This window comes from Toxorhynchites rutilus, chromosome 2, assembly GCF_029784135.1.
Source record: "Toxorhynchites rutilus septentrionalis strain SRP chromosome 2, ASM2978413v1, whole genome shotgun sequence".
NCBI classification, from domain to species: domain Eukaryota; kingdom Metazoa; phylum Arthropoda; class Insecta; order Diptera; family Culicidae; genus Toxorhynchites; species Toxorhynchites rutilus.
The window spans coordinates 180,887,382-180,912,466 of record NC_073745.1 but is presented as its reverse complement, the minus strand read 5'-3'; the positions used below and the strand labels follow the sequence as shown (position 1 = coordinate 180,912,466).

The 25,085-nt window shown below is 38.4% G+C and overlaps 1 protein-coding gene across 7 annotated transcripts in view; it reads left to right on the top strand.

Moving 5' to 3' along the window:
- The window catches only part of LOC129764250 (polyhomeotic-proximal chromatin protein), a 149,913-nt gene that overhangs the window by 111,025 nt on the left and 13,803 nt on the right, over positions 1 to 25,085 (top strand). For 6 of the 7 annotated variants that reach the window (XM_055763162.1, XM_055763161.1, XM_055763155.1 and 3 more), the window contains exons 4-6: positions 23,052 to 23,453; positions 23,529 to 23,667; positions 23,781 to 24,488. In XM_055763162.1, the coding sequence (XP_055619137.1) occupies positions 23,052 to 23,453; positions 23,529 to 23,667; positions 23,781 to 24,488 (1,249 nt within the window). The remainder of the gene's footprint in view (positions 1 to 23,051; positions 23,454 to 23,528; positions 23,668 to 23,780; positions 24,489 to 25,085) is intronic. The other variant, XM_055763158.1, reaches the window with a different exon arrangement.

Here is a 25,085-nt window from a genome sequence, read left to right as displayed (position 1 = left end):
GAATATTTTAAGTAATCCTTCAAAATAGTTAACGATATTTTCCAGCTTAATAAATGGTATACTGTTCAGAACTGTAATTTTTTAATATTTTTTTTCGCAAGCACTATTCCGTTCATTTCTTTCATTTTCACTCAACGTAATTTCAGGATTTTTGTCCGGCATCCTAGCTGTTCTCTCCTTGGCGACTTTCTGGATGTTGGGTATTTCACAAAGTTTGGGAAGTTCGTGTTTCGCCCTCTTTCCTCATACTCCGTTCTTTGTTTTGGGACATTTGGCTTAATGTTAAGATATTTTGAAGTATTTGATGAATTTGGGGTTTTATACGTAAGATTACGTCTTTCTGGAACTTAATGGGGGTAAAAATTGAAAAGCTGAAAATAGGTCGCGTGTCCCAAAAGTGTTTAATCAAGAGCGCTTATTCCTTAGTCATTTCTTGATTGATTGACAAGATTTTAGGATCAATCTATTTGGACACTCCCTAACAATGGATTGTAGTATAACAAATTATTAAAATTTCAATGATTATTTTATCACAATAGCGTTGAAATGAGCGGTTCTAATTTCCCATACATTTTTGCCGACCCCAACGTGTTTCCTTAACACGGACTTGAAAATCAAGCATCAAGCACTATTATTCAACCAACCACAGTCGACGTGGATTTTAAACTGTAAAATTTCCTTCGTTAAACATATATAATAAAACAAACTAGTTTTATGTGCTTAAAACATTATTTAACTATCAAAAATAATAGATTGGCATCACTTAGAAACTATCTACATAAAATTCGTGGTGGATTGGAAGAACGTTTTTCATCAAATGAGAGATATCCATATATTTTGCCTTCGAAATACCATGCCCGTTCGGATAAAGCGGTTTTAAAATCCCATGTCTGACACAGGCTCTTCAAATCACCGGGTTTTGGGTTTTTTTTCAACACGAATAATCTTCATCGATAACCATTTTACTTTTTCTTTTGATTTGTCCTTCTTTTCCTTTTTTGTGATCGAACCTACCAGAAACTTTGTAGAAATAAACATGTTGTTTCTACATCTTAGAACCTCGATTTTTTTTTGTTTGTATACTTCACGATCTCAATTTCTCGATTTGGCTAAAATATATATCGGTGGGATGATAACTATGTCAGCTTACGCAGAATTAGCGTTCGATGATTTCGATAGGATTTTCATCAAGATCCATAATATACACTCAATGCGATTTTTATGTTTCTGTTCTGATCACCGCACACAACAAACCAACACACCAGTTTTTTTTATTTGACGTTCCTGATATACTCAATTGAACATAAACCCACTTCTTGGGCATCCTTTTTTCCTCGCTAGATTGTATATTACAAAGTTGATAATTAATAACTGACATTTATATTTGGCTTCGCTGGTGGAAACCTTTCAGCAGCGGAAGCGTATTTTGTAAATCAAAACAAATGAAGTGCGCCTGTTCGATAGCTCCAGGCCCCCTTGACTCGATTGGTAGTCATCAAGTTGACTTGTTTGTGGTGTTCATCTTTTTTTTTGAGTGCAATAGTATCTTCCGAGTTATTGTTTGTTTGCCGATAGTGCTTCAATTTGAACTTTCAAATGATCACACACCTTGCATGTATCCGCTCCAATCTCCATTCAATACAAACATTTTGCTGAAATTCAGATCCTTTGGGATGTACCGTGAATCTGGCGTGTCACTTCATCGGTAGTGGCGTTTCTACGATGGAAATGAGTGAATACGCTCACGTACGTTGAGAATATTGGTATCGGATATTGCAACTTCTGGACGATGCTTTCCTCTCATATCGGGTTATATATTTTTCCTTCAGAGATATATGAAGAGAGCGACACTGTTCCAGTGTGATCTTCTCCGAATATTTAAACTAACATTTGCAACATATCGAATTTCCTCACATCTTTTCGCAGGAACAATAAATCCCAGAGTGTTCACTTTTTCTATCGTTTTCTTCCACCCATATCCCAGGATTGGGGATTGTTGACCGGTTTTACCGTTATCAGTTTTACCGGTAATACCGGGTCATTTTTCATTATCGAATTGTTTCGTTAATTTTCATTTTTACACCATAAATAATATTCGCTTTTATGCCGCTTTGAAATATTACCCGAGAATCAAAATAAGATCGAAACAATCGAAAACAACTGGCAGTGTTGCGCCGATTCTAGGACCTCCGAGCTTTAGTTCAAAAATCACTCCTCGATCTGAATACGATGAAGGAATTTGCAGATGCCCTCGAACCATTTCTGGTCGCTGTTGAATTGCTTTGCCGGGAGAACTACATTCTTTATGAAGCTGACGTCGGATTGCAATTTCTGCTAGAACAGCTATCTGAGCAACGATTAGAAATTTCGAAGCAGCAGCTTGAAGCCCTCATTGAAAGAATTACAGAATTTTTTTTCTTATATGCAGATTTGTTCGCCTATACACCCAAACTAGCGTTGGCAGAAAACATTTCATCTTCGGCAGAAATAATCCTTTTTCGTGTGCTGAAGGGTCAAATGAGTAAATAATGAGCTGTTTTAAAAGTTTGTATATATGGGAACAGTGCTCCCGTGGCCGAGTGGTTAGCGTCACACCTAACATGCCGGGGGTTCGGGTCCGATTCCCGTTCTGGTCGGGAGAATTTTTCGCCAAAGAAATTTCCTCCGACTTGCACTGTGATCACGCGTATTATAGAGCTTGCCACTCAGAATGCATTCAAGGCGTGTTATTTGGCATAGAAATCTCAACTAAGTACTAATAAAAATGACTCAAGTAATACTACGTTGAGACGGCAAAGTTCCTCTTGGAACGTTAGTGCCATTCAAGTAGAAGTAATATATGGGAACAGACATCTCTTTCTTTTTTCTTCTTCACCTCTTTTGGGATTGTAAAAAAAAAGTCCATACGATGTCAACGGGAATCGAACCAAGGCCAGATAAAAACCAAGGTTGTTGAACATAACCACGCTATCCACATATCTACTGGTTCTGTTGCAGTGTTGTTGAAGTTGGAAAGTGTTTTCTAAGAATAAAAGAAGAGCATAAACGAGAATCTATATCTTTCTTTGTCTGTGCCGTGTATTTGGCAAACTACACGAAAAGCTTTAATACGTGCTTATTTGCAATGTGTATCCTGTTTCGCTTGCTCAAATTGATCTTATATTGAAATAGCATATATAATATACTATTGGAGAGTAGCGCATTTTTTGTTATTTTTTGACTCATTTAACCCCTTGCCGTACGATTTAATTTCCAACAGCACGGCTCAAACACGAGTACATCGATTCGTTCCGATACTCTGTTGGGCGTGTGTATCTTACTTACGTTCGAAGCAGTCCCGCATCATCATATGCCTTAAGCTATGTATCCATTTCACATCGATACACCACGAGTGATGTTCGATGTTGTACGTTTTGGCATAGTCTGATCACCACGAGTGTGGTTCGACGTTATACGTGAAGGGGTTGATGTAATAAATCTAGATGCCAAAACATGTGCTAAAAATTAATTTTGGGTGTATTAATAGGTGACCGGAATAAATCGCCACAGTAAACAACTGCAACAGAAACAACCGCTTAGAAAAAGTGTAGTAGGCTAGAAATATTTGGCGCGGGAAAAACATCATGTGCCTCACATTTCTATTATAAATTTATTCTCTTGTTCTCGTTTTTCGAAATTTATTCTGAGGACAATGTAATGGGGACGAAGTCCCCATTTGGCGAGGATAAGGAATCGAGGCGGCCCATGCCGCCAAGATGACGCAATCCGAGTCCACCGCCGACCCGCCGTCGGAAGCGGCGGTGTCTCGCACGCAAACCTGGGATCCACTGATTGCCCGGTTAGTTTGAAACATAGGATACGATCCTTTAGCAATGTCCGACCGAGCTCTAGCGAGCGTCGGACGGTATACGTCTGCCCGGGGCGTTACGTTTGCCTGGGGCGATACGTTTGCCCGGTTAATTCTTGTTTTGAAATACAATACCGCGCCACAATATTTATAGCCTACTACACATTTTATAAGCGGTGGTTTCTGTTGCAGTCGTTTTCTGTGGCGATTTATTCCGGGAACCGTATTAATAATCATTATGTTCGTGGTCATGACACAATTAATGATGACTACGGTGTCTTCTCTCAAGCGTCACGGACTGCATTGATCAAGCAGGCATTTGAAATCGTTCGTGACTTGATGAAATTTGACAATTATGGTATTGATTCAGTAGCTGGACAACAGGACTGCCGTAATCTCGCAAACTGACGCAAGCGTCAGAGTTATGAATTTTCAGTACGGGACTTTTTGTAAAATTGCATGTATAATCAGCATACCGCGTACATTACGAAAATCTGATCTTTACAAAATGTGTATTGTTGATGGAAAAACATTGCCATCGGCTTGATTTTAAAAAAAATGCAGTTTTATTCAAGCTATGCCACCAACGCCAGTTTGTTGTGGAAACAGCAAATTTAAATCGTTGTTTCCACAACCGATTGGCGTTCATCCATCAAAGTATGCAAGAATCTGTTTCCAATTATTTTCTCCAACATGCTGCCGTTGATCGAAGCATCAGGAAGCATCAGGGAAAAGAATTCACACACATTCCCAACTTTGTAGCAGGCGTCGAGCAGGTTAACGTAGTTGAGAACCCGATTGTAATAATCATGGACAGCACCGATTTTTTCGAATTCAAAATGCAATTGAAACCATCCGTGTTAAATAACATCAGGGCATCAGGGAGAAGATAACTTTAACCAACAAACTAAAATGCAAAATGTTTTCTTGTAGACTAATCATTATCAATAAAAGCCGTTTCTTCAAGAAAATTGTTTAATTCAATCTTTTTTTCACCGGTAATGAAATTTTCATTACCGAATAACCGGTTATTGAAATGTTGGCACGGTAATGCAATCCCTACCCAGGATACACGATAAAACCGGTTTCCTCAGCAAAATCATCAATTTCACTGTTATGGTTGCATCCAGTGTATGGTTCTACATCATCTACTTCACCTCGGAAGTACTAGATTTTTCAACAAGAATAATCGATTTAGAAGGTGGCGTCACTATTGCGTTCTGAAAATGTTTTTTCTTGTAATTTACATTATAAATTAACAATTTTCAGTAATGTCTTCAGTGTGAGTAAACCAAGTACAATTCTAAATTTCCTGAAAACGGGTTAGGATGCCTTTAACTTTCCTATACTCGTGCATAGGTCTGACAGACCGAGAATGAATGAGGTGGCTAAATTAAATGACTGTTAAAACTGAATGAAGTTAAAGAAAAAATATTTTTTTGAGTTTTTTTATTCAATTATATTTTTTTCTTTGAATAAATACCAATCACGCCTAAAAATACGCAATAGCAATATTACAGAGACGCACACAATCTGTTACGATTTTTCGCGCGAGTACAGGAATGTTAAACAACAATACTTGCAGTTAATCAAAGACCACTTTTTACTCATTTGTACATGGTTCACTCCGTCTGCACTAGATAGAAGAAGATATTCGATTAGCCGTTCAGTAATTATAAATTGCATGGAAAGCATATATATATATATATATATATATATATATATATATATATATATATATATATATATATATATATATATATATATATATATATATATATATATATATTGAATTTGAGATACTTATCCGTGTCCGTTGAAAGTCGAAAGAAACAGTCTTCTGATGCGGAGAAATCCAATAATTTACTTGAAATTTCTCCCATTCGGCCTGACTCACTAACGTAATCCTACGTCAACTATGCGATCGCGATTCGCACTTTACACTTCAACTCTTTAGTAATGAAAGATATAACTTCGTTAGATATACTTTCAGATTGCCAACTGTCAATTAGAGTTTTGACAAATTTATAGGGTTTTATTTATTTTACTACGATTCAGATAGTATCCGGTGCCGAGTGGTTAGCGTTGTACATATTATGTCGGGAGCCGATTTTCGTTACGGTCGGCTGATTTTTCGTCGAAAAAGTTTCTTCCGATTTACACTAGTACACTCGTATTTCCTAACTTGCCACTCAGAATACAATCAAGGCATGTTATTTGGTATGAAAATTAAGCTTTGCGCTATAGCGTCCAGGTTGTATGTACGCACGTGTCAGCTCGAAATGGAGCTATTGTCGACTGAGTAACACAGTTGACAATAAAACTAAACTAAATTATGCATCGATATATGTTCTTCTAAGTGTATTTGAGTGCGAAATGCTGCGTTTCAGAACGCAATCAAAATGTATCCCAATGCACCATACCCGCTCGAATCCACATGGCATTCAATTCTTCATATTATATTAGTTTGAATACATTCCGACCAAAAAAAAGCCATGTAAAACATGTATTCTACCGACTAGTGAATAAAGAAAAGAAAAATGTATACTCAACGCAAAATCGATAATTACTACAACCGACCATCGACATTTTTTTCCTCCTCTACATAAATATTTATACATAATACAGCATAGCTTAGTGCGCTTGGTTGTCGAGGTTCGGCCCGCCAATGAGGGGGGAGAGCGGGCGAGCGAGTGAGTGAACTGACTGGATCAAGGGTCGGATGTGGAGTGAACCGATTGAGTGAATTGCAGAAGAGAAAAAGAAAAGCAACAACATCAAAAGCATCAGCAAGTGAAGGAAAATACATTATATACCAACCGTGTATGTCTCGATTCGAGGTTATTGATTTGGCTCATCTTATGCTTTGCGAAATAATATATGTGTATATATGAATGAGACCGCGCTATACCGCTGATTTTCCGTCAAATATAGATGTATATCATCAATCTATATACTGCTTTTCATGTCACTGACAGCTAGCAAACACTCGATCAAGAGCAGGCTTGGCAGTGAGTATTATAGTATAGTGGCTTTATAAGATGTTATATATAACACCAACTCTAAATTTAACTTCTCGCTTTGCATTCGACAAGAGATGGCAAGAAAAAATTAACCATGCTACCTACCTCTCCGTTGGGGTGGTGCGAACAACACCATCATAATTGTCGGCTATTCAATTCCGGCCATCAATGTTAAAGATTATGGTATCAATAATGACGATGAATGAAAACGTGAAATTAAATGTGATAATAAATAATAACGAAAACATGATAATAAAAACAGTATTTCGTGAATGTCTTGAATTCAAAATACATAATTCGTATCCGTACACCCGTGGCCGAAGGGTTAGCGTCTCACATTATCATGCCGGGTGTTCGGGTTTGATTCCCGTTCTGGCCGAGGGATTGTTTCGTCAAAGAAATTTCCTTCGACTTGCACTGTGGTCACGAGTATTCTAGAGCTTGCCCCTCGGAATACATTGAAGGCGTGTTATTTGGCTTAAGAAATCTCAACTCTATGTGTCGATCATCTGAATAGGTTCAGTAGATCAAAAATTATGAATTTTTGTGTTGGAAAAATTGGAATGGAAATCGAACCATCGGTTAACTTTGAAAAATCATTACTCAAAAACGAAAAAACACCTCTCTGGTTTCGACATATGTTATGTGAAAAATCCTCAGCTTTCCAGAAAAAATATTTAAAAAAATAATGCCTTTGATCCCGAGACTATGAAAACAATAAAAAACGAATACAATCAATAATAACGAGTGCAGAATTCGAATTTTCTGCAGGCATATCATTTTTTCAAAAAAAAACAGGTTATTGGCTTTAATTTGATATGTCGATCATCTGAATCGGTCTAGTAGTTCAAAGATTTGAAATTTTTGAAAAAAAAGTCATTTTTGGAAAAAAAAAAAAAGAAAAAAAAAAGAGGAAAAAGTTCATTTTTCGGATACCCCTAAAACAGTAATGGTCACCCTACTGAAACAATAAAAAAATACGGGTCAAATGGTTTGCGATAAATAACAAAACTACCACTTTTCACGGAAATCTGAGAACCACTATATCGGTTTGGAATTGCAAGGAATTAATATATGACGCTAATTAATGCATACGTTGAAAGATCCACAGGGAACGTTAACGCCATTCAAGAAGAAGAATTCGTATCTGTTTACTACGTGTGGGGCTGTCCACATACCACGTGGACAGAAAAAGCACTATGTTAGACACCCCGTCCCCCTCCGTGGACAAACGTGAACATTCCTTATACTCCTCCCCTGTTGTTGACGTAGAAATTCCTCCAGTTTTTTAGGAAAAAGGCTAGAAAATAATTCAATCGCGCTTATATTCAATTTTAAGATTTTCTATTCTATGTATTTCTATGTTTTTTGTTGATCAAAATGTTGGCTTCATTAAAAGTAGCGATTTGTTTTCAATTCTTCGACATTGTCCGGGAAGCTCAGTAGTTTCTTCCTAATTTCGTCTACGTTGTCTTGATATTTTCCCGATAAAAACCACATCATAAAATTTAACAATATCATTCGAAAATTTAATTTCGGGAATTTTCATTAAGAAATGACGTAAGCTGGCTGAGCTGTCTGAGTTTGAAAAAATCTGAAAACGAAAGACTTCGTTTAAAAACAGCGAACGTGAAGTGCAGCAGAAGTTGAAGAGGAATTCCGAGAGCAAGGTGGCCCCGTTGTTCCGCATCTTGGGCCGGGAGCAACCGTCGAAACAGTGAAGAGGTACTTAGCCAAAATTTTCACGGAAGTATAAGTCGAGGTCGACCATGTCCAAGCAGCAGGCAACGTCGTGATCATAATAAATGAAGAGACCTACTTGACACTGGACTTTACGTTCCTCATCAAGAATGTAAGCGATGACGTCAAATATATCTCCCACATCAAATTCTCGGCACTTCATACCAAGAGATCATTGGAGGAGATGGACCTTCTGAAGAAAAACGTTGTACCGAAGATCTCCAACCCACTCAACGCTCCCCAGCTGCAACAGAAAGAAAAATTTTCGGACGACCGGTGGATCTACTCCAATAATTTCGTGACCAAAAAGGAGAAGCAGATGATCGCCGAGGCCTAGAAGAGCTGATGAACATGTCGACATTCATGTTTTCATCGGCCATGACTAAGCTCGCGGCCAACTACCGTAAGGCCACCCGCCCGAGCTCCTGAGCATCAATTTTACAGATTGAATAGTTCCTGGCGGTTACAATGAACCTAGTCAAATGAAAAAAAAAACCCGCAATAGCATCGTGATTCATAATTCATCGACCAATAATATTTCTGTACAACTTTTTAAGTCTTGAGATTTATTGTCCGGAAAATGCATGGCTTCCTTCAGACGAAACCCGGCTCCGGAGTTCATTTCGCTTGCCTCAAGATTTTTTAAGCTTCATATTGTTTTATTTATTGAATTTTTCATCCCCCGTCACGATTTGCCACAAATTTGTGTTTTCGTTGCGTTGCGTTGCGTTGCGTTGCGTCAAATTTAATGTAATCCGTACATTGTAGCGTTTTACGTAATCATGCTTCATCTGTAGCGAATCCCCTAGTTTATGTATCGTGCACCGAGGATTATTCTTGATCAGTGTGTGTCTCGATGAAAAAATGTATTGTTCGTCTTCCTTTTTCGCGAATTCTTAGGATCTCCGAAAAAACAGAAACGAGGCAGTTTTTAATTCCAGGGCGGACGTTGAATCGAATCGTTTTTTTTTAATATTACAATAATTCCAACATTCGTTGATTGTGTCTTAATCCTAGCGGAATACATGGTCGTTTTCAGTTCATGGAAGCCCATTTCAGGGAAGAAATTCAGCCATGTGAAAAATATAGATATTTGACTGGGTAGCACTCTCAGGCAGCCCAATATTTTTACTGATAAATGCGAAGTATTCAGGAAAGGCGAAAAATTTTGAAAAATGAAGAGTAGATTTAATTCATCATCTAATAATAAACGTGAAGTTTCATAAAAAATATATCTAACGCGTCCACGTGCACATTGTTCACCGTCTTTTCTTGGATCTCGTAAATGGCGCCACCTATAACACTGGCAATTTTAACGTATAGTGACCATTTTCTTATTTCCTTTACTCCAGCGCTTTGGCGGCATTCCGTGTTTTCAATGCTTGTAAAAAAGGGAAGATAGATTTTTGACCAGTACGGTACATGAAGTCAATGTTCAATGTTCAAAGTACAAATGGCTTCTGTTTTTCTAAATATCAAAGACAAAACATTTGATTCAGTTTCTCTCGGATAAAATTCATATCCATGGACTTTCGTCAATCTTTCCTGTCCAATTTACTATCAGGAAAACGCATGATCCTCTCTCATGATATTTTGAAAACTTCTCGATATGGTTTCACGAGCCTAAATGCATCACAGAGATTGGATCTGATTCACAACATTGCTCCATCAATGCACTCGATTCATAGCGACAGTTCTCCAACTCCCGGCTGTACCGATTCTTGCCAAGTCCTGCTCCACCTGGTCCAACCACCTCGCTCGCTGGGCTCCTCTTCTTCTTGTTCCTATCGTATTTCATGCGAGTACCATCTTTGTAGGGCTGCTGTCCGGCAATCTTGCAACATGCCCTGCCCGTCGCACTCGTCCAATCTTGGCGACTTTCTGGATGCTGGGTTCGCCATAGAGTTGCACCAGTTCGTGGTTCATTCTGCTTCTGTATAGTTTTTAGATACTCTGAATGACCCATTCACATGGGCCATCAAGCAGGGTATCAAATTTTCAACGAAGAAAACGGAGATGGTCGTTTTTAAGGAAGCACGAGCCAGCCCGATGCCAGCTTCACCTATCCGGTAAATCTATCATACATTCTATGGTTTTCAAATACCCGAGTGTGTGTTTTTGATTATAATACTCACTTTTGAAAATACATGGCGTATCAGAAACAAAAATGCCAGCAAAGAATCAACTTTCTCTAAACAATAACCGAACCATGGTGTGATGCCCATCCAAGAGACCTCATAAAGCCGTAGAATTAGATATTATCCGTTTTCATGTTCAATATTATCAAGCTGGAGAGGATGCAGTATCGTTGCTTTCGTAGAGTCATGACATGAGGTGTTCACATTTGGCAAGATCATGAATCCATTTTTAAAGAACAGTGGATCGTACGCTCTTTCTGACGAACCGGCTCAAATGAGCGGCTCGTGAGCGCTCGCCCATCGATGAAACTGCCCATTGAACATAATTCTATATTGTTAGACAGTCTCAGCTCTACGCTTCAGAAGGCATATTCTTTGAATGGCAAAATGCATATAACGAATTATTCCGCATTCCTCGTCAGCACACTCTCGTTAGTTTGTAGCACACGGGGAGCGAAAATGATCTCGGTCGTGTTTGAATTCATTCGCGTTATTTCCAATCACTACAACTCAAACGCGCATCTTCATCGCATTTGGCTCGCTGCAAGCAATCTATGTGATTGCGGTGATGGCTACCACGACATAGAGCATGTTGTTTGGTCGTGTATTCGGTTCCAAACTGCTCGCTCTCAGATTTCCAGAGCATTGGGGGAACGAAGCAGATAATCGGAAGTCCCTGCTGGGTTATCTCAGGCAGCCGCGATTCTGATCCTCTGCTTCATCTATTCCTGTTCGTCAGAAACACCAGAAAGTATCGTCGAGCATGGGTACAATTCAGATTTGAAAAATCTTGATTCTCAATAGCTTATCTTGCCTCGGCAATGGAAGCATTCGAAGTTGCATTAACAGAAATGGAGATTCAATAAATATTTGCTTAAAAATACAACAGTCGAGAGGATTCAGATTTAGGCTGGTAGTCATCTTTGGACCAAAATAGCATTTTCATTTTCCTTCAACCATGTTTGAAGCTTCATTTTGTTAAAAAATAGTATCCGCCTTTTTTCATAGTACGGATCATCGAACCTTGCACAATGAGAATGGTTTGCTACTCCCAAGCGTCATTCAGTGTGTCCTCCGTGCAATATCGCTGGTTCAGATCGATCACGGAGAGCAACTACGCAGTGTACAGTCTACCCAAGCTCAAGCATCCGCGTGTTCCAAAGCCAGGCATAGACGGCCACTTCGCGATTTCTTTGAACTTGACAGAGGGCTTATATCTGCCATCTTTTTGTTTAATATTCATTCATGATTTGCTATTACATAGAATATATACTAGATGCGGAAAAGTAAATGTTAATTTCATTTTTATTTCTATTTTGGAAACGAGAAAAAAAATCGACTCAGAAATCTATTATCATTTCTATTTCACAATGACAGCAATCTCATACACAGAAACCAAACCTTGTGTATGAATTGAATGGATACATTTTTCATTTAGAACCACCCTCTCATCCGGATACGTATATCTTCACGGTGCACAAGTTCCGATGCGTCTGAATAAAGTTTCTCAAGAAAAATGTGTACAACTTCTGGAAGCTCGTTGACATTTGCTTCACTGGACCTTCTACTCAGTGACTTAAAACAATGGTGGACAGTTTTTTTGTTGTTGTTGTACATTTCTTGACAATATAAGGGACGTCGATACGGTTTATCCTCTCGTGCTGAGTGGAACAAACCTAATGGTGTTCTTCTTTGCAATGATATCGAGTGCAATGAATGCGGTGGTGATACCAAAATCAGTACGTCTGGCGGAAAAAAACTCCAGGTTTTCAGTCTGACAGAGCCAACCCAACACCACCCATTCCAATATTGCCGAAGCAGGTCGGGAAAAGCAAAGCTAGGGGGAAATGAATCGTACGGCCAATGTAGGTGGGTTGAAGCATCGAGCGAGTGAACAAATCCAACAAAAAAAAATCGGATGTAAATGATTGTGTTCGTATTTGTGAATGTATACACTAAGACTGTCAGTTGTATAAGCGATTTTTTTTTTGCGAATGCGAGAGAAAAAATATAATGATAATTTTTTCGACAAAAAAATGTTTTCAACTTTTTTCGCTCTTGTTTTTTATTTGGTCGCTCTCACTCTATCTCTCTCCAATATCGTGCGCTTTTTGCAGTACAAAAATCGATAAAAAGTATAATTGAATTAAGCTTACTTGCTCCTGGTGATGGTCACACTCATGCACTGCGAACACCTATTGTAAACAAAAAAGTGCAAATATGAAAATGGCATAAAACCGTTCGTAACATTCTTCATACGTAATCACGAGTTCATAATCTTATTTGGGAAGAGTGCAAGAAAATCAATACAGATTGTCAGCTTCGGGAGGTGGGCTTATATCCTCAATGCAATGTGAGTGAAAAAAACTGCCTCTGTTTGAGACGATATCGACCATTCAGGGATAAGCGTGTGCTCCCCAAAAAATACCATTACAAGACGATTTTAATTTTCTCCGAAATGATGGTTGCTTCCACTAACAAGTAAAAATGACACATAATTGCTTTTTAACTGAACTCTTACTAGTTATGAAATTATGGTCAAGGCTCGCTGCGGAAATGTTTTGTTTCATATTCCTGACATCGTGATGCTCATTAGCCTCCAAAGCCTGAATGGTTCGCAAATATCGATGGCCAATTCACACAAATTTAATGAACTAACGGTTACGCACACACAGAGACCACATATGGAGTGTTTGTGATAATTGTTTCTCATTGATAAACGTCCGAAATTTTTTGATACTGAGTGTAATGCAAAATTCCCACCGATGATGCCTCAAAATCGCATCAAATAGATCAAAGTAGTAAAATAACAGGTAGGGGTAGAGGTGATAAAATTAACACCCTAAGGAATATGCCCTTTTGCTGCGTCCACATACCGCTACTAGCCTAACTAAGTGTTGCTCAGGATATCGTACGATTTTTCTTAAAAAAAATAAAAATAGTACATTTTCTCTTTTAATGGAAAATGTACTATTTTTATTTTTTTTAAAAAGTCGCCAAATCGAACATATTTTTGATGTGCGGTTCAAATGATCGCATGGTGATGGTAAAATCGGCGAACAATTTCACACATCATGTTAATGGAATAGAATGATGCGTTGTTTCTTATCTGAGTTTGTTTAAATCATTATTGAAATAGTAGGAATAAGCTGGGCTTTTTCACCTAGAGTAATTGAAATTTTCTAATACGTACAAAAATGTAGTAAGAAATACATGAGGCTGGGTTTTGGTTGGGGTGGCATATTTTACCAGGGTCAAAGCCACAAAAGGAACCCCTTGAAGAGCAACATGTGATAAGGTAGATCAGCTTTAGAAAACAAAACCACCCTCATTCTTGTTTTCGAATGAATAGAAAACGTTCGAAAGTATGCTCCATTTGTATTCTTGTTTTCATACGAATCAGATCCTTCCATTCAAACTTTCGAAACTTGAACAATTCGAACGAAACGCCTATTCTAGTTTTCGTACTAATGGTTTTTTTAATCTGCTCTCCAAACGTCACTTTTCTCTTGCGAATCCCCTTCGTTTGTTAGATCAGTATTCACATTTTTCGGAAAACTCGAGCTCAAGTTCTAATGCTCAATTTATAACAGAAGGAATTGAGTCATTGAGAGTTATGAATATGGGTCTTCATGACCCATATTATCAATATTTCATTTCGTTTCATTTTTTTGACGCGATGTGATGCCGGTCTCAGTAAGTCCTAGCATGATAATCGCTGCCATCTTTCTAGTATTGATACCATTTTTCGTTGTACATTGCCCATGTTACCGCAACCCGGAAGACACTCGATTTAGATGTTCATCATATATAGCAGTCGTCCGTTAACTGGACTATCTTCAACTGTACTTATCATCAACAGGGCCTGCGTTAACTGCGTTTTCGGTTCGGCAACGAAATGCCTCGAAAATTCGAGACCATTTGATGATTCTAACTGGCAGAAACATATCGGAAGCGGATTTCGGATTCAATTTCGTTTGACATTTGGACCCGTTTTTGAGCATTTTACTTCGCTCATTTGAGAATGGTGTAATATGAATCCTTTTAGAGTTTTCATTATGATACATATTATTCACAAAGCAACAATTTCATTGAAAAATGCAACGATTCGTAAGCATTTCTCGGATGTTAGTCTTTCCATGATGAAATACGAACTGAGCATGCTTTACCTTGAGCTTGAGCTGTGGGAAACAGAATGTTTGCGTTATAAATGTTCGAATTTTTCATCCACTACATTTTTAATTTTTAGATTTTTATGTTACGCTGCATGCTCTCCTGTTAAACCTAGTGCTTAGTCCGACTTGGTATGCAAATCACAATATTGCTTTGTCAATAAAAAGAGCATTTACAAGCAATCAATCGGATCATCAGTTTTTTACTCACTGCCGCCAATTTAGAAAAATCATTAAAATGAAAAGTCGACTTTTGGTCGCTCCTATGTGTTGGTACACATGATGGAAGCGAAAAAATCCGTTTTCTATCGTATGTTTTAAAATGATGTACTATCAAATAATTTCCTACCTTTTCATTTTCCGACTCACTTTTTAAAAAATCCAATGGTTTCCAACTCTTTCCAGTCGCTGAATTTTAACCCATGTTCAATTTCGGCAAATTTGTCTACTCATCACTTGTTAATAAAAGAGAACCTTGATTTACATGTATCATGATTAAGTCCCAAGATTGTTTGGCTCGTTTTAGAATATGAAAATCTGTTGAAAAACTTTTTATTTTATGCGTACATACCTACAAAGATAATGTTATCTGGGTTTTTTATTGCACTCTCAAAAGTAATACGGCAAATTTAGGTTGACCAAATTTTGACCGTTAAACTCTTCAAAAGAGCGATCCCACTCGCTCCAATCAATCAGAACGAAGCGCGAGCTGAATCGAGTCAAGGCGGAAAGATTCTGCCGTAGGGTTGTTCGAATTTTCAAATTAAACAAAAAAAATTCAAAATTTCAAACTAAAGTGTTATTTATTACGGAGTCGTTAAGAAAAACCGAACGCTTTCATCCATCAATTGCAAGAACAAAACTACACCTAGGATAGAATTGGACAACAAGTTTCTCTCCAATTTTATGAACGCCCGGACATTGTGCCCACATTTCACTCCCCGACGTTAGTGAACCTTCAAGTAATGCCTCGTTCCGACGAGAATTCCTTTGGCGTTGTCATTTCCACGCATACGATGGTTTTCATCCACTATCAAACCCTGAATGGCTCACAAGTCGTCGGGGTAAATGTTGATATTTGATTGACCCCGAAGTAGACCATCCGCGTCGATGAAAACCAGTTGACCGGATCTAAATTAAATCATTACTATCAGTACACATGACAATATCGTGTTTCTACTTTTTGGGAAACAAATGTGCGCAACCATCGAAGCTAAGCTACTTGAGTATTTTCGGAACCTTGATTAAAAGCCATGCACATAAATGCATTACCGTGCCAACATTTCAATAACCGGTTATTCGGTAATGAAAATTTCATTTCCGGTAAAACCGGTAAACAAACACTGAAATAAACAATTTTCTTGAAGAAACGGCTTTTATTGATAAATATTAGTTTACAACAAAACATTTTGCAATTTAATTTGTTGGTTAAAGTATTTCTGCCGAAGATGAAATGTTTTCTACCAACGCTAGTTTGGGTGTATACGCGAACAAATCTGCATATACGAAACATTTTTCTGTAATCCTTTCAATGGGGGCTTGAGATTCTCCAGATGATGTTTAGTGAATATCAGTATTTTTTACGATTTCTTTCCGATACTAAAGGAGTTTTTCTGGCAAGTACGGTATTTACAATCATCAAGCGGTTCTGGATTGTTCTAGTTGTCACTTCCAGTCCATGTTCCCTTTTGATGGCTGTAGATGTAAGAAAAGGATCTTTTTTCACCAATTTCAGTATTCGGCGGTTATCCCTAGAACTAGTTTTCTTTATCCGTCCTCGTGTTTCTGATTTCTTCCGACATTTCAGAGCATTTGTAACCATATTCTATGAGCAACCGATGGTTTCTGTTATTTCTTTAAAAGTTTTACCTTAATCGGATCTGCAATGTTTAGCACGACCCATTGTCTGTTAACAAAAATCCAACTTAAGAAATATTAGTATATCAATACAGACTTACTATTTTCATTCACAGACAACCGTAAATCAATAACCAATTTGTATTAAAAGTCACGTCATGATGTATAGTATAGTAAATCACCTATTATTTTTTCCACTCAAATACTGGTATGAAGTATGAATTTTGACAGATAGCATTGTTCCATTAATCCGAAGATATAAGCAATCTCACACAGAGATGGCTTTAATATGCATTATATATGATAGGTTATAATTCAGATGACTTTATAAGGAATGCTTACACCTTTTATTTTTTCCACCACTGTAGATGAGATGTCAGCGGATAAAAGTATGTGAGGTTAGCCGGAAACTTCCGCATTCATTTGCAGATAAAATATGAAATGAAGATCAAAATTTGTTTATAGACTTCTTTTACAGGATCTAGCAATATATATTCTTTAAATTTGAAGACGCAAGTCTTTAAACTGACCACAAAAAAACACATGCCAATGTCAATATGAGTTTTATAAGAAACAGTAGGACAAACCATCCGGAATATAAATTAAGAAAAAGTATAGTAAAAAATATTTTGATAATTTTGAGTTTTTTATTTTTTACATGTCCTAAAATTATATTTAGATGCCTTTTCCATCAAACTCCCTTTAGAAACCTCAATTAATTTGAATGTCACCCATATCGGGGTGATGGGGCGACGAACATGTTAAAAATAAGTCCAGTATAGAATGACTGCATGACTGCATGACATGGAATTTTGGATAGATTAATGAATGCATATTAGGGGCTGTCCACATACCACGTAGACAACTTTAGGGGGAGTAGGGGTTACGAAAATGTCCACCGGGGCTAAAGATGGCAAAATATATAATAACATTTATGCCATGCGCAAATGCTACGGGTACTCAAAAATTGCTTTCAAAAACGTTCAAATTCCTGTTGAATATGCCGCATGGACGACGTTCATGCAAATGTTCGAAAATTTTCCAGTAGAGTGCGAATCCGCCGGCCGTTCTTCTTCTTGACAATTGTACGGCCCATCATTTCCAGCATGAGCTGATTTCGGATGACGGCTTGATAGAGGTAAAGTTTCTACTGCCAAACGTGACTCATTTACTACAGGCCATGGACCAACAGGTCATTCAATTTACCAAAACAAGATACCAAGGCAAATTACATCTTAAAATCGCCAATGAGTCTGACTTAAAGCAACGCATTAAGAAAATCAACCTTAAAGACGTTTCTTTTTGGTTGCATGAAGCATGGATGGATGTCTCCGAAACAGTGATTCAACGTGGAAAAATATAGGTTGGATAGTTGGAAATGCTGCACGAAGACGACGTTCCTTGGCGTATATTGTTCAATTCCAAGATGGACATCCTGGTACTTCCAGGTCCAGCATTGACCCGAACACACCAAGTCGCTCAAGAACTGGCCCGGGTAATCGAATGGGCTGAGGACAAACACTTCGAGATGGCTGATATGTTGCACCTCAGGAAGATTCGTAATGCTGCACTGCATATGAGCTTGGATGAATAAACTTACGACGAAACATTTCCGAATACAATGTTGTTTATCATGAATTGAGATATAGTTTGCATTATTTCAAAATGCAAACAATTAGCAGCTTAGCCAGTTTATGCTACAAAATGTCCGAGATAAGATTCACAAGTGATGCTTTGATATAACGTATAACAACGTAAATGGAATTAGGATGAAACTAAGGAGTTATACAAATAACTTCACGGGAATGTTGGAAAACAAATAAAAAAATTGAGTACAAACCGCTACTTTTAATAAATTTTTTGATCGATGTAAAAACATAACATAGAAAATAGAAACAAACTGGAAATGGAATTTACGCGCAGTTTAATTACTTTCCCGATTTTTATTCAAATGAATGTATAAATGTCCACGTGGACAACAGCGGGAGCGGTAGAGAAAATGTCCACGTTTGTCCACGGAGGGGGAGGAGGGGTCTAAAATGGTGTTTTTTCTGTCCACGTGGTATGTAGACAGCCTCTTATTTGTTCGCAACGAATGCGTAGGATTCGTTTCGACTTATCGATAAATTTTGATTAATCAAACGATTACCGGACATCGCTAGACAAGAACGATGAGCTGACCTTTCAATGTTCTGACGATTGTGCTGTTTAGAAAATAATTCGAACGCACTGCTGCCTGGCAATATTTATTTTCTAGTTTGTTTTTATATTTTGTTGAATTCAGTGAGCTGTTAACAAGTTATATGAACTTCACACTTGCTGACAGTCTAAAACCACCCAATTGGATTTTTGGATTTGATTTGTTTTTGGTGTTTGACTTGATTTTGAAGCGCAACTACAGCAAAAATAAAGGGCTGTGCATGAGATGTGCTTCCTTCGAAATGTAGAACAGTACTCATGCGATCGTTCAACGTGAACTCGTCAAGTACAGTTTTAGAGAAAGAAAGGAAAAAAGACTTATCTGTCATAATGCTTAACACCTTCCCATGGGGGCTATTGGTTGTATGCATGCACATGTCGTTCATAAAAAAACGAGCAGGTGGAGAATACACATTCGATAGGGTCCAACACAAACACAGATTCTCACCCAACGTGGCGGGGCGCTCTTTCGCCTAGAGATGAGGAGGATCTGTTTTCCAGGTAATTCCTATGCGTGTTATGCTTTGCCTGCTGCATACTTCGTCGTAGACCAGGCGGGTAGCAGCATAGTTGTTGATCTCTTGAGCGTCAGAAGATGAGTACTCTTCGAAGTGATGTTTTCAATCTAAGTGCCAGGAAGAATCCCTTTCATACTTAATGGTGTTCCTTCATGCATCCGCATGTGATGATGGATAACTTTTGTCAAAGGAAACGATCCTGACCATATATCGGCTTCACGGTTTCACGTGTGTGTTTGAAGGAAGAGAGAGAGAGAGAGAGAGAGAGAGAGAGAGAGAGAGAGAGAGAGAGAGAGAGTAGCTCTGTAAGTAGTGAAGCTTGGGTTTTTTTTTCAAATTATGCTTTCGCATCCGACACAGGTAGCAAAATACAAATCATACGTCTCGCGCATACCTACCTGCTTTCAACAGTACAAGTGAACTTTCTCGATCCGTCAGACACGGTGCTGTTTTTTTTCGTTACTCCGAGAAATCAAAATTTATGCTCTCGATTTGACATATTGCATTCCGTATTTCACTTGCTTGCTTCTCAATGTGCAGAGAAAGTCGGTGTCGGTGGTTGTAGATGCGAATGCAGTAGGTATTTGTGGAAATGGGTACACAAGTGGAGAGAAGCGTGGTGAAATGCAAGATAGAGTGATCTGTTTCTTCATTTTGTTGCCATACCTCGTGGCTGGTTCTCCTTACCAACAAAAATATACCTCACATTGTTTTACGGAGGCAGCTCAGACAGATGTGCATATGTTGGTGTGGCTTCAGCTCCTGCTGGCAGTGTAGTTCCTATGTTCGTTTCGCTGTGTGTTTGTGATTTTTTTTATGTAGAGCTATCTAGCTTGAGAGTAGAGAGTTGGAATAAGCTTTCAGCATTCGATTTTGTTTGTGTGCTTGGAAATACAGTTTAGTGCGAGTTTTAGTTTTCGACGGTCTGTTATGTAGAGCGGCGTTGTCACCAGATTCAGACGAAGAAGTTGCGAGTAATGTGATACGAATCGGCCCGGAAGTGTCTATAGTGAGTCCTACAAAACGACAAATGTTGTCTACTCAAGTGTGATTACCATCGGACGCAAAACTATCGGTTTTCACGTTTCCGTTATTGAAAAAAAAAACCGAAACGTGTAGTTTGAAGTGAAAAGGTATTTGAAGTTTGTACTTTGAACGCCGCCGTATACATTGTAGTGGTGTTCCGTAATATTCCAAAATTCATCCGTTTCTGTGCGCTTCGAACGTCGGTCCCACACTTGAGTATGTGTTAGCATTGCTGTGCATGGGAAATATTAAAACTCGCTTCTATTCATAAGAGTGGAGTTTATCGCATAGCAGGCATGGCTTTGTATAGAAAACGCTAAAAGGAAACAGAGGACAGAGACCCCAAAGTGAGTGTATCGTACAACCCTTGTGTTTGCTGCTGCTTCACAAACACGCGAGCAGAGCCAAGAAGTTTGTTAGCTATGGTTTTCGAATGTATTAGAGGTACAAACCGCTGGCATGCATCACGACTCAAGTTGAAACATTTCTGGAATAATGCTTGTCATTTTTTGTGTGTTTGTACGACAAACTCTGAATCAACTGTGTGTCCGTCTGGTTGAGTTGAGTTACGGTAGTGACGGAGATTTTCGTAATGTAATTGGATTTGGTCATAATTTCGATCAGTGTTTTTGTTGTTCATTGGAATTTATACACATAAGGCGGAAATTAGCAGATTTTTTCCACTTGACGCATATTTATCAATCTCGTACAATTACATTACGCGTATTTTTTTATCAAAAAAGTATATAACCTCATACCATCGGAAATGTTATGTACTCAGTCGCTGCGAAAAAAAAAATCAGCAAGTGTGTGTGTGATGTTTTTTTTAAAGCAAGTTGGCATTAAAAGGAGAAAAAGGCTTCGAATTTGATTTATACATCAATGCACACCGACAGTTACTACCATATTGCTATAGGGGGAAAATTTCATTATTCAAAAATAATCTACAGAAATTTCTTCTAAAAATTACTTTGATTCGATTTTTTTATTGCCATCAATACACCTTTGGGGATTGGGGGTGAAGAATCTTGGATGCTTTTTTGTTGACAATTGAAATGAATTCCGGCATATTCCATCTGAATCGCAACGGTGGTTACAGCACTCAGTGAGCTGTGCAATGGTTACTAAGCGGCATATCCATCTCACTCATTCCTTTTGTCTCCGCCGTCTCCGCTATCCAAGGAAACGATTCCAAATGAAAAAAAAAGAATCTATTCCCAACCCAATTGCTTCTGATGAGCAGAGACGAAGACAAAAAAAACTTTGGAAAACTATTTCATATACTTTTTTTCTGCCAAAGCTCGTTCTCAGTGCCATTTGTGCTATCTCTTTCGCACACTCACGTACCTACAAAGCGCAATGCTGCTTCGAGTGATGGCGAAGAGTTTCCTTTCCGAACCCGTATATCCTTTTATACACTAAGGCGTTTATGATGATGGTGTATTTTTCCTCGTGTCTTTTTTTCTCTTAAAGGGGAGTTATGTAAAAAGTTGAAATAAAAATTAAGGGGTGGCACTAATCAATACACGAATATAACGTGACGTCGCGGCTTGTAGGTGAAATGAAAAAGATTTCTTCTCGAAATAGAACCTAAGAGTTTTTTTTTCTAACAACGGTCATGTACATTTAGAGCTTCAATTTGCTCAAATTTTTTTTTCGTTGCTAGCACCGGATGACAGTGGTGCTCTTGCAACTTATTTTAGCACACAACAGGAACGAAAAGTATGTGTGTTTGTGTGTGAGGGAGAGAAAAATCATGCTTCATAAAGAGTGGTGTGGTGGAGCTTGGATTGCTTCCATCGGGAGGTTCAAGGCCGGTGAGCTCGAATAAAATAATTATATCGAAGCATTGATGAACAACCAACCACTGTGTGGTCAACCCAGCGCATTTTGACGTTGGCATAGGAAACGTGGTAAATTCCTCTGGAGTAGAAGGCTATCTAGGCGGTCTTGGCTGGTAACTTAATATAAAATTGCTACATTTTGCGTTTTATATATATATATATATATATATATATATAAATATATATATATATATATATATATATATATATATATATATATATATATATATATATATATATATATATATATATATATATATATATATATATATATATATATATATATATATATATATATATATATATATATATATATATAAGTTGAAATGTAGGTCTTTTAGTCCGAAATTGGATTTTTGAGATTTAAAAGAATTGGCATGTAATTTTAAAAATATCAGCAATTGAAAAAAGTTTACGACAGGCACATTATTCACGGAAACCTCGTCGTACATATACTAACATAAAAAGCCGACCTTTTGTTGACTTACGCCTTTCACTCAGTAATTACGAGAAACATTTGTAGATTTTTGTGTTTCTTTCGATTGTCTAGTGAAATTCGAAGCGGCTTATTCCGTTTCATTGTCGTTTGTATTCATGGGAAAAGGCCTACTGCGGTGAACGACAAATAATACAAAACATATAAATTTAGCGGAAGGATATTAATTACTCTTTTTCATTCAATTCCAGAGTCTATTACGAACGGCTGAGCAGCTCAAAATCAAAGGATTGTGCGAGGTAGGAGAACCTCAGTACGAACAGGACTACTCCCCCTCTATCAAGCGCTATAAACCATATCGTTCACGATCGCCAGACAATCGTCACCCACCTCCCTCCGGATCGCAGCAACCATCGGCGAACTCCCGGAACAGTTCTTCGTCCACCTCACAGAGCAACAATAACCAAAGCGGGCAGGATTCCAAAAGTGGCCACAAATCGTCGTCTGGCAGGAGCTACAATAGCAATTCCGAATCGGCCCAGGCTGATAATGGATCGTCGCCTATAGTCGTCTTAGAATCACGTGATTTAACTTCGACACCGGGCAAAGAAAGAAAAGGCAAAATGACGAGTCTTGGGATGGGAGTCGGAATAGTGAGTAAACTATCGCATTATGTGTGTATAAGCTTGAATCTGTACATTCCTAACCTTCCAAAATGTTACTTGCAGAACGGATCTGTAATGGGCGTTTCCATGGGTTATCTGGATTTTGCTCCTGAGCCTCCGGCTCCAACGGCGACGCCAGTGACAGAACATGTTGACATCAATTGTGCTCCTAGCCATGATACGCGTGATCTGTCCAGTAAGTGTTAGTAGTCCATTTTTAAATTATAATCACACGATTTGTCTCTAATTTTGTTGGGAGAAATCGTGGGGAACACTGAACAATTCTTTATATTATTTTTTCATATTTTACGACAGATTCTATTCCTAACAACGGTGACATACGGGTTAAATTCGAAACTCTCCGATCACTGGATCCGCAAGACGCAATTCAACTAGATAATCAAGTCGCCCACCAGATGCATGCACAACAGCAGCAGCAGATTCAGCATCAACAAATTTTGCACCAACAACAGCAACAACATTTGTTGCAACAGCACCAGCAGCATCAGCAACATCAGCAGCAGCAACAGCAACAACAGCAACAACAACAGCAACAACAACAGCAACAGCAGCATCAACATCAGCAACACCAGCTTCAAGTGCAGCAGCAGCAGCAGAGACAAGCGTCTCAACAGCAACAGCAGCAGCAAACAGATCAACGGTTATCGCCTCATCAACCATCACCTCAACAAGCACCTCAACATCAACAGCATGCCCTCCTCATCGACCAACAATCACAGCACTCACACCACTCCACCCATAGTCCAGTATCGAATGCTTCCAGCTCATCGAGTCAGCATCACCCGGAGAACTTGGTTACTGTTGCTTCCAATACCACCGATAATAGCGGTCCGCTAGAGATGAAAACACGGATTACGCTGAAACAGGAAATTTTAACTGATGCCGATCAGCAACAGCAGCAGCAACAACACCAAATGGAGGTCGAACAGGATCAATCCTCGATGCATGGAATGGTTGTAACACCGGAGATCTCCGGAATGATGAGCCAGAGTCAGATGAGCGGTATGTTTGTTTTTTTTTGTATTCTAATCCATGGGTTGAACGTAATTGTTTCTGGGTATACGTAGTTTTTTTGTTTTGTTATGTTGGTTCTCATGTCTCTCTCGCCATTTTGAGTCACGAAATTCGTACCAAATTATTCAATTTCGACGAAAAAAAAGCATCGTATTAACATTGTTAGGAATCCGTTGGACTCTATCCGTCATAATTACAATTCGGTCCATAGGGTGACAATAACAGGTGACGAATTGTGGGTCACGAATCCCGAGTTAAATCACTTGCAAGCAAAGCAGCTGCCAAAAATCAATAGGGCGCTTGCATAGTGCATATGTATTGGTTATCTGTTGGGCAGATAAAACTGATAACTGCATATGATTTGGATCGACAAATTTGAGGTTTGTTTAAAAATTATTTCAGCGAAATTATTACAAAAATTACACGCTACTCTATATTAATGCAGAGCTGCATTTTTTCATCAATGTCACTGACAACTGACGAGCCGCGTTAGTCACTTCCTACTGACAAAAATTTTGGTCAAATGGTGACTGACGGAGTACGATGCAACACTATGCCTGTTACTGAGCTTCGACAATACGTTTT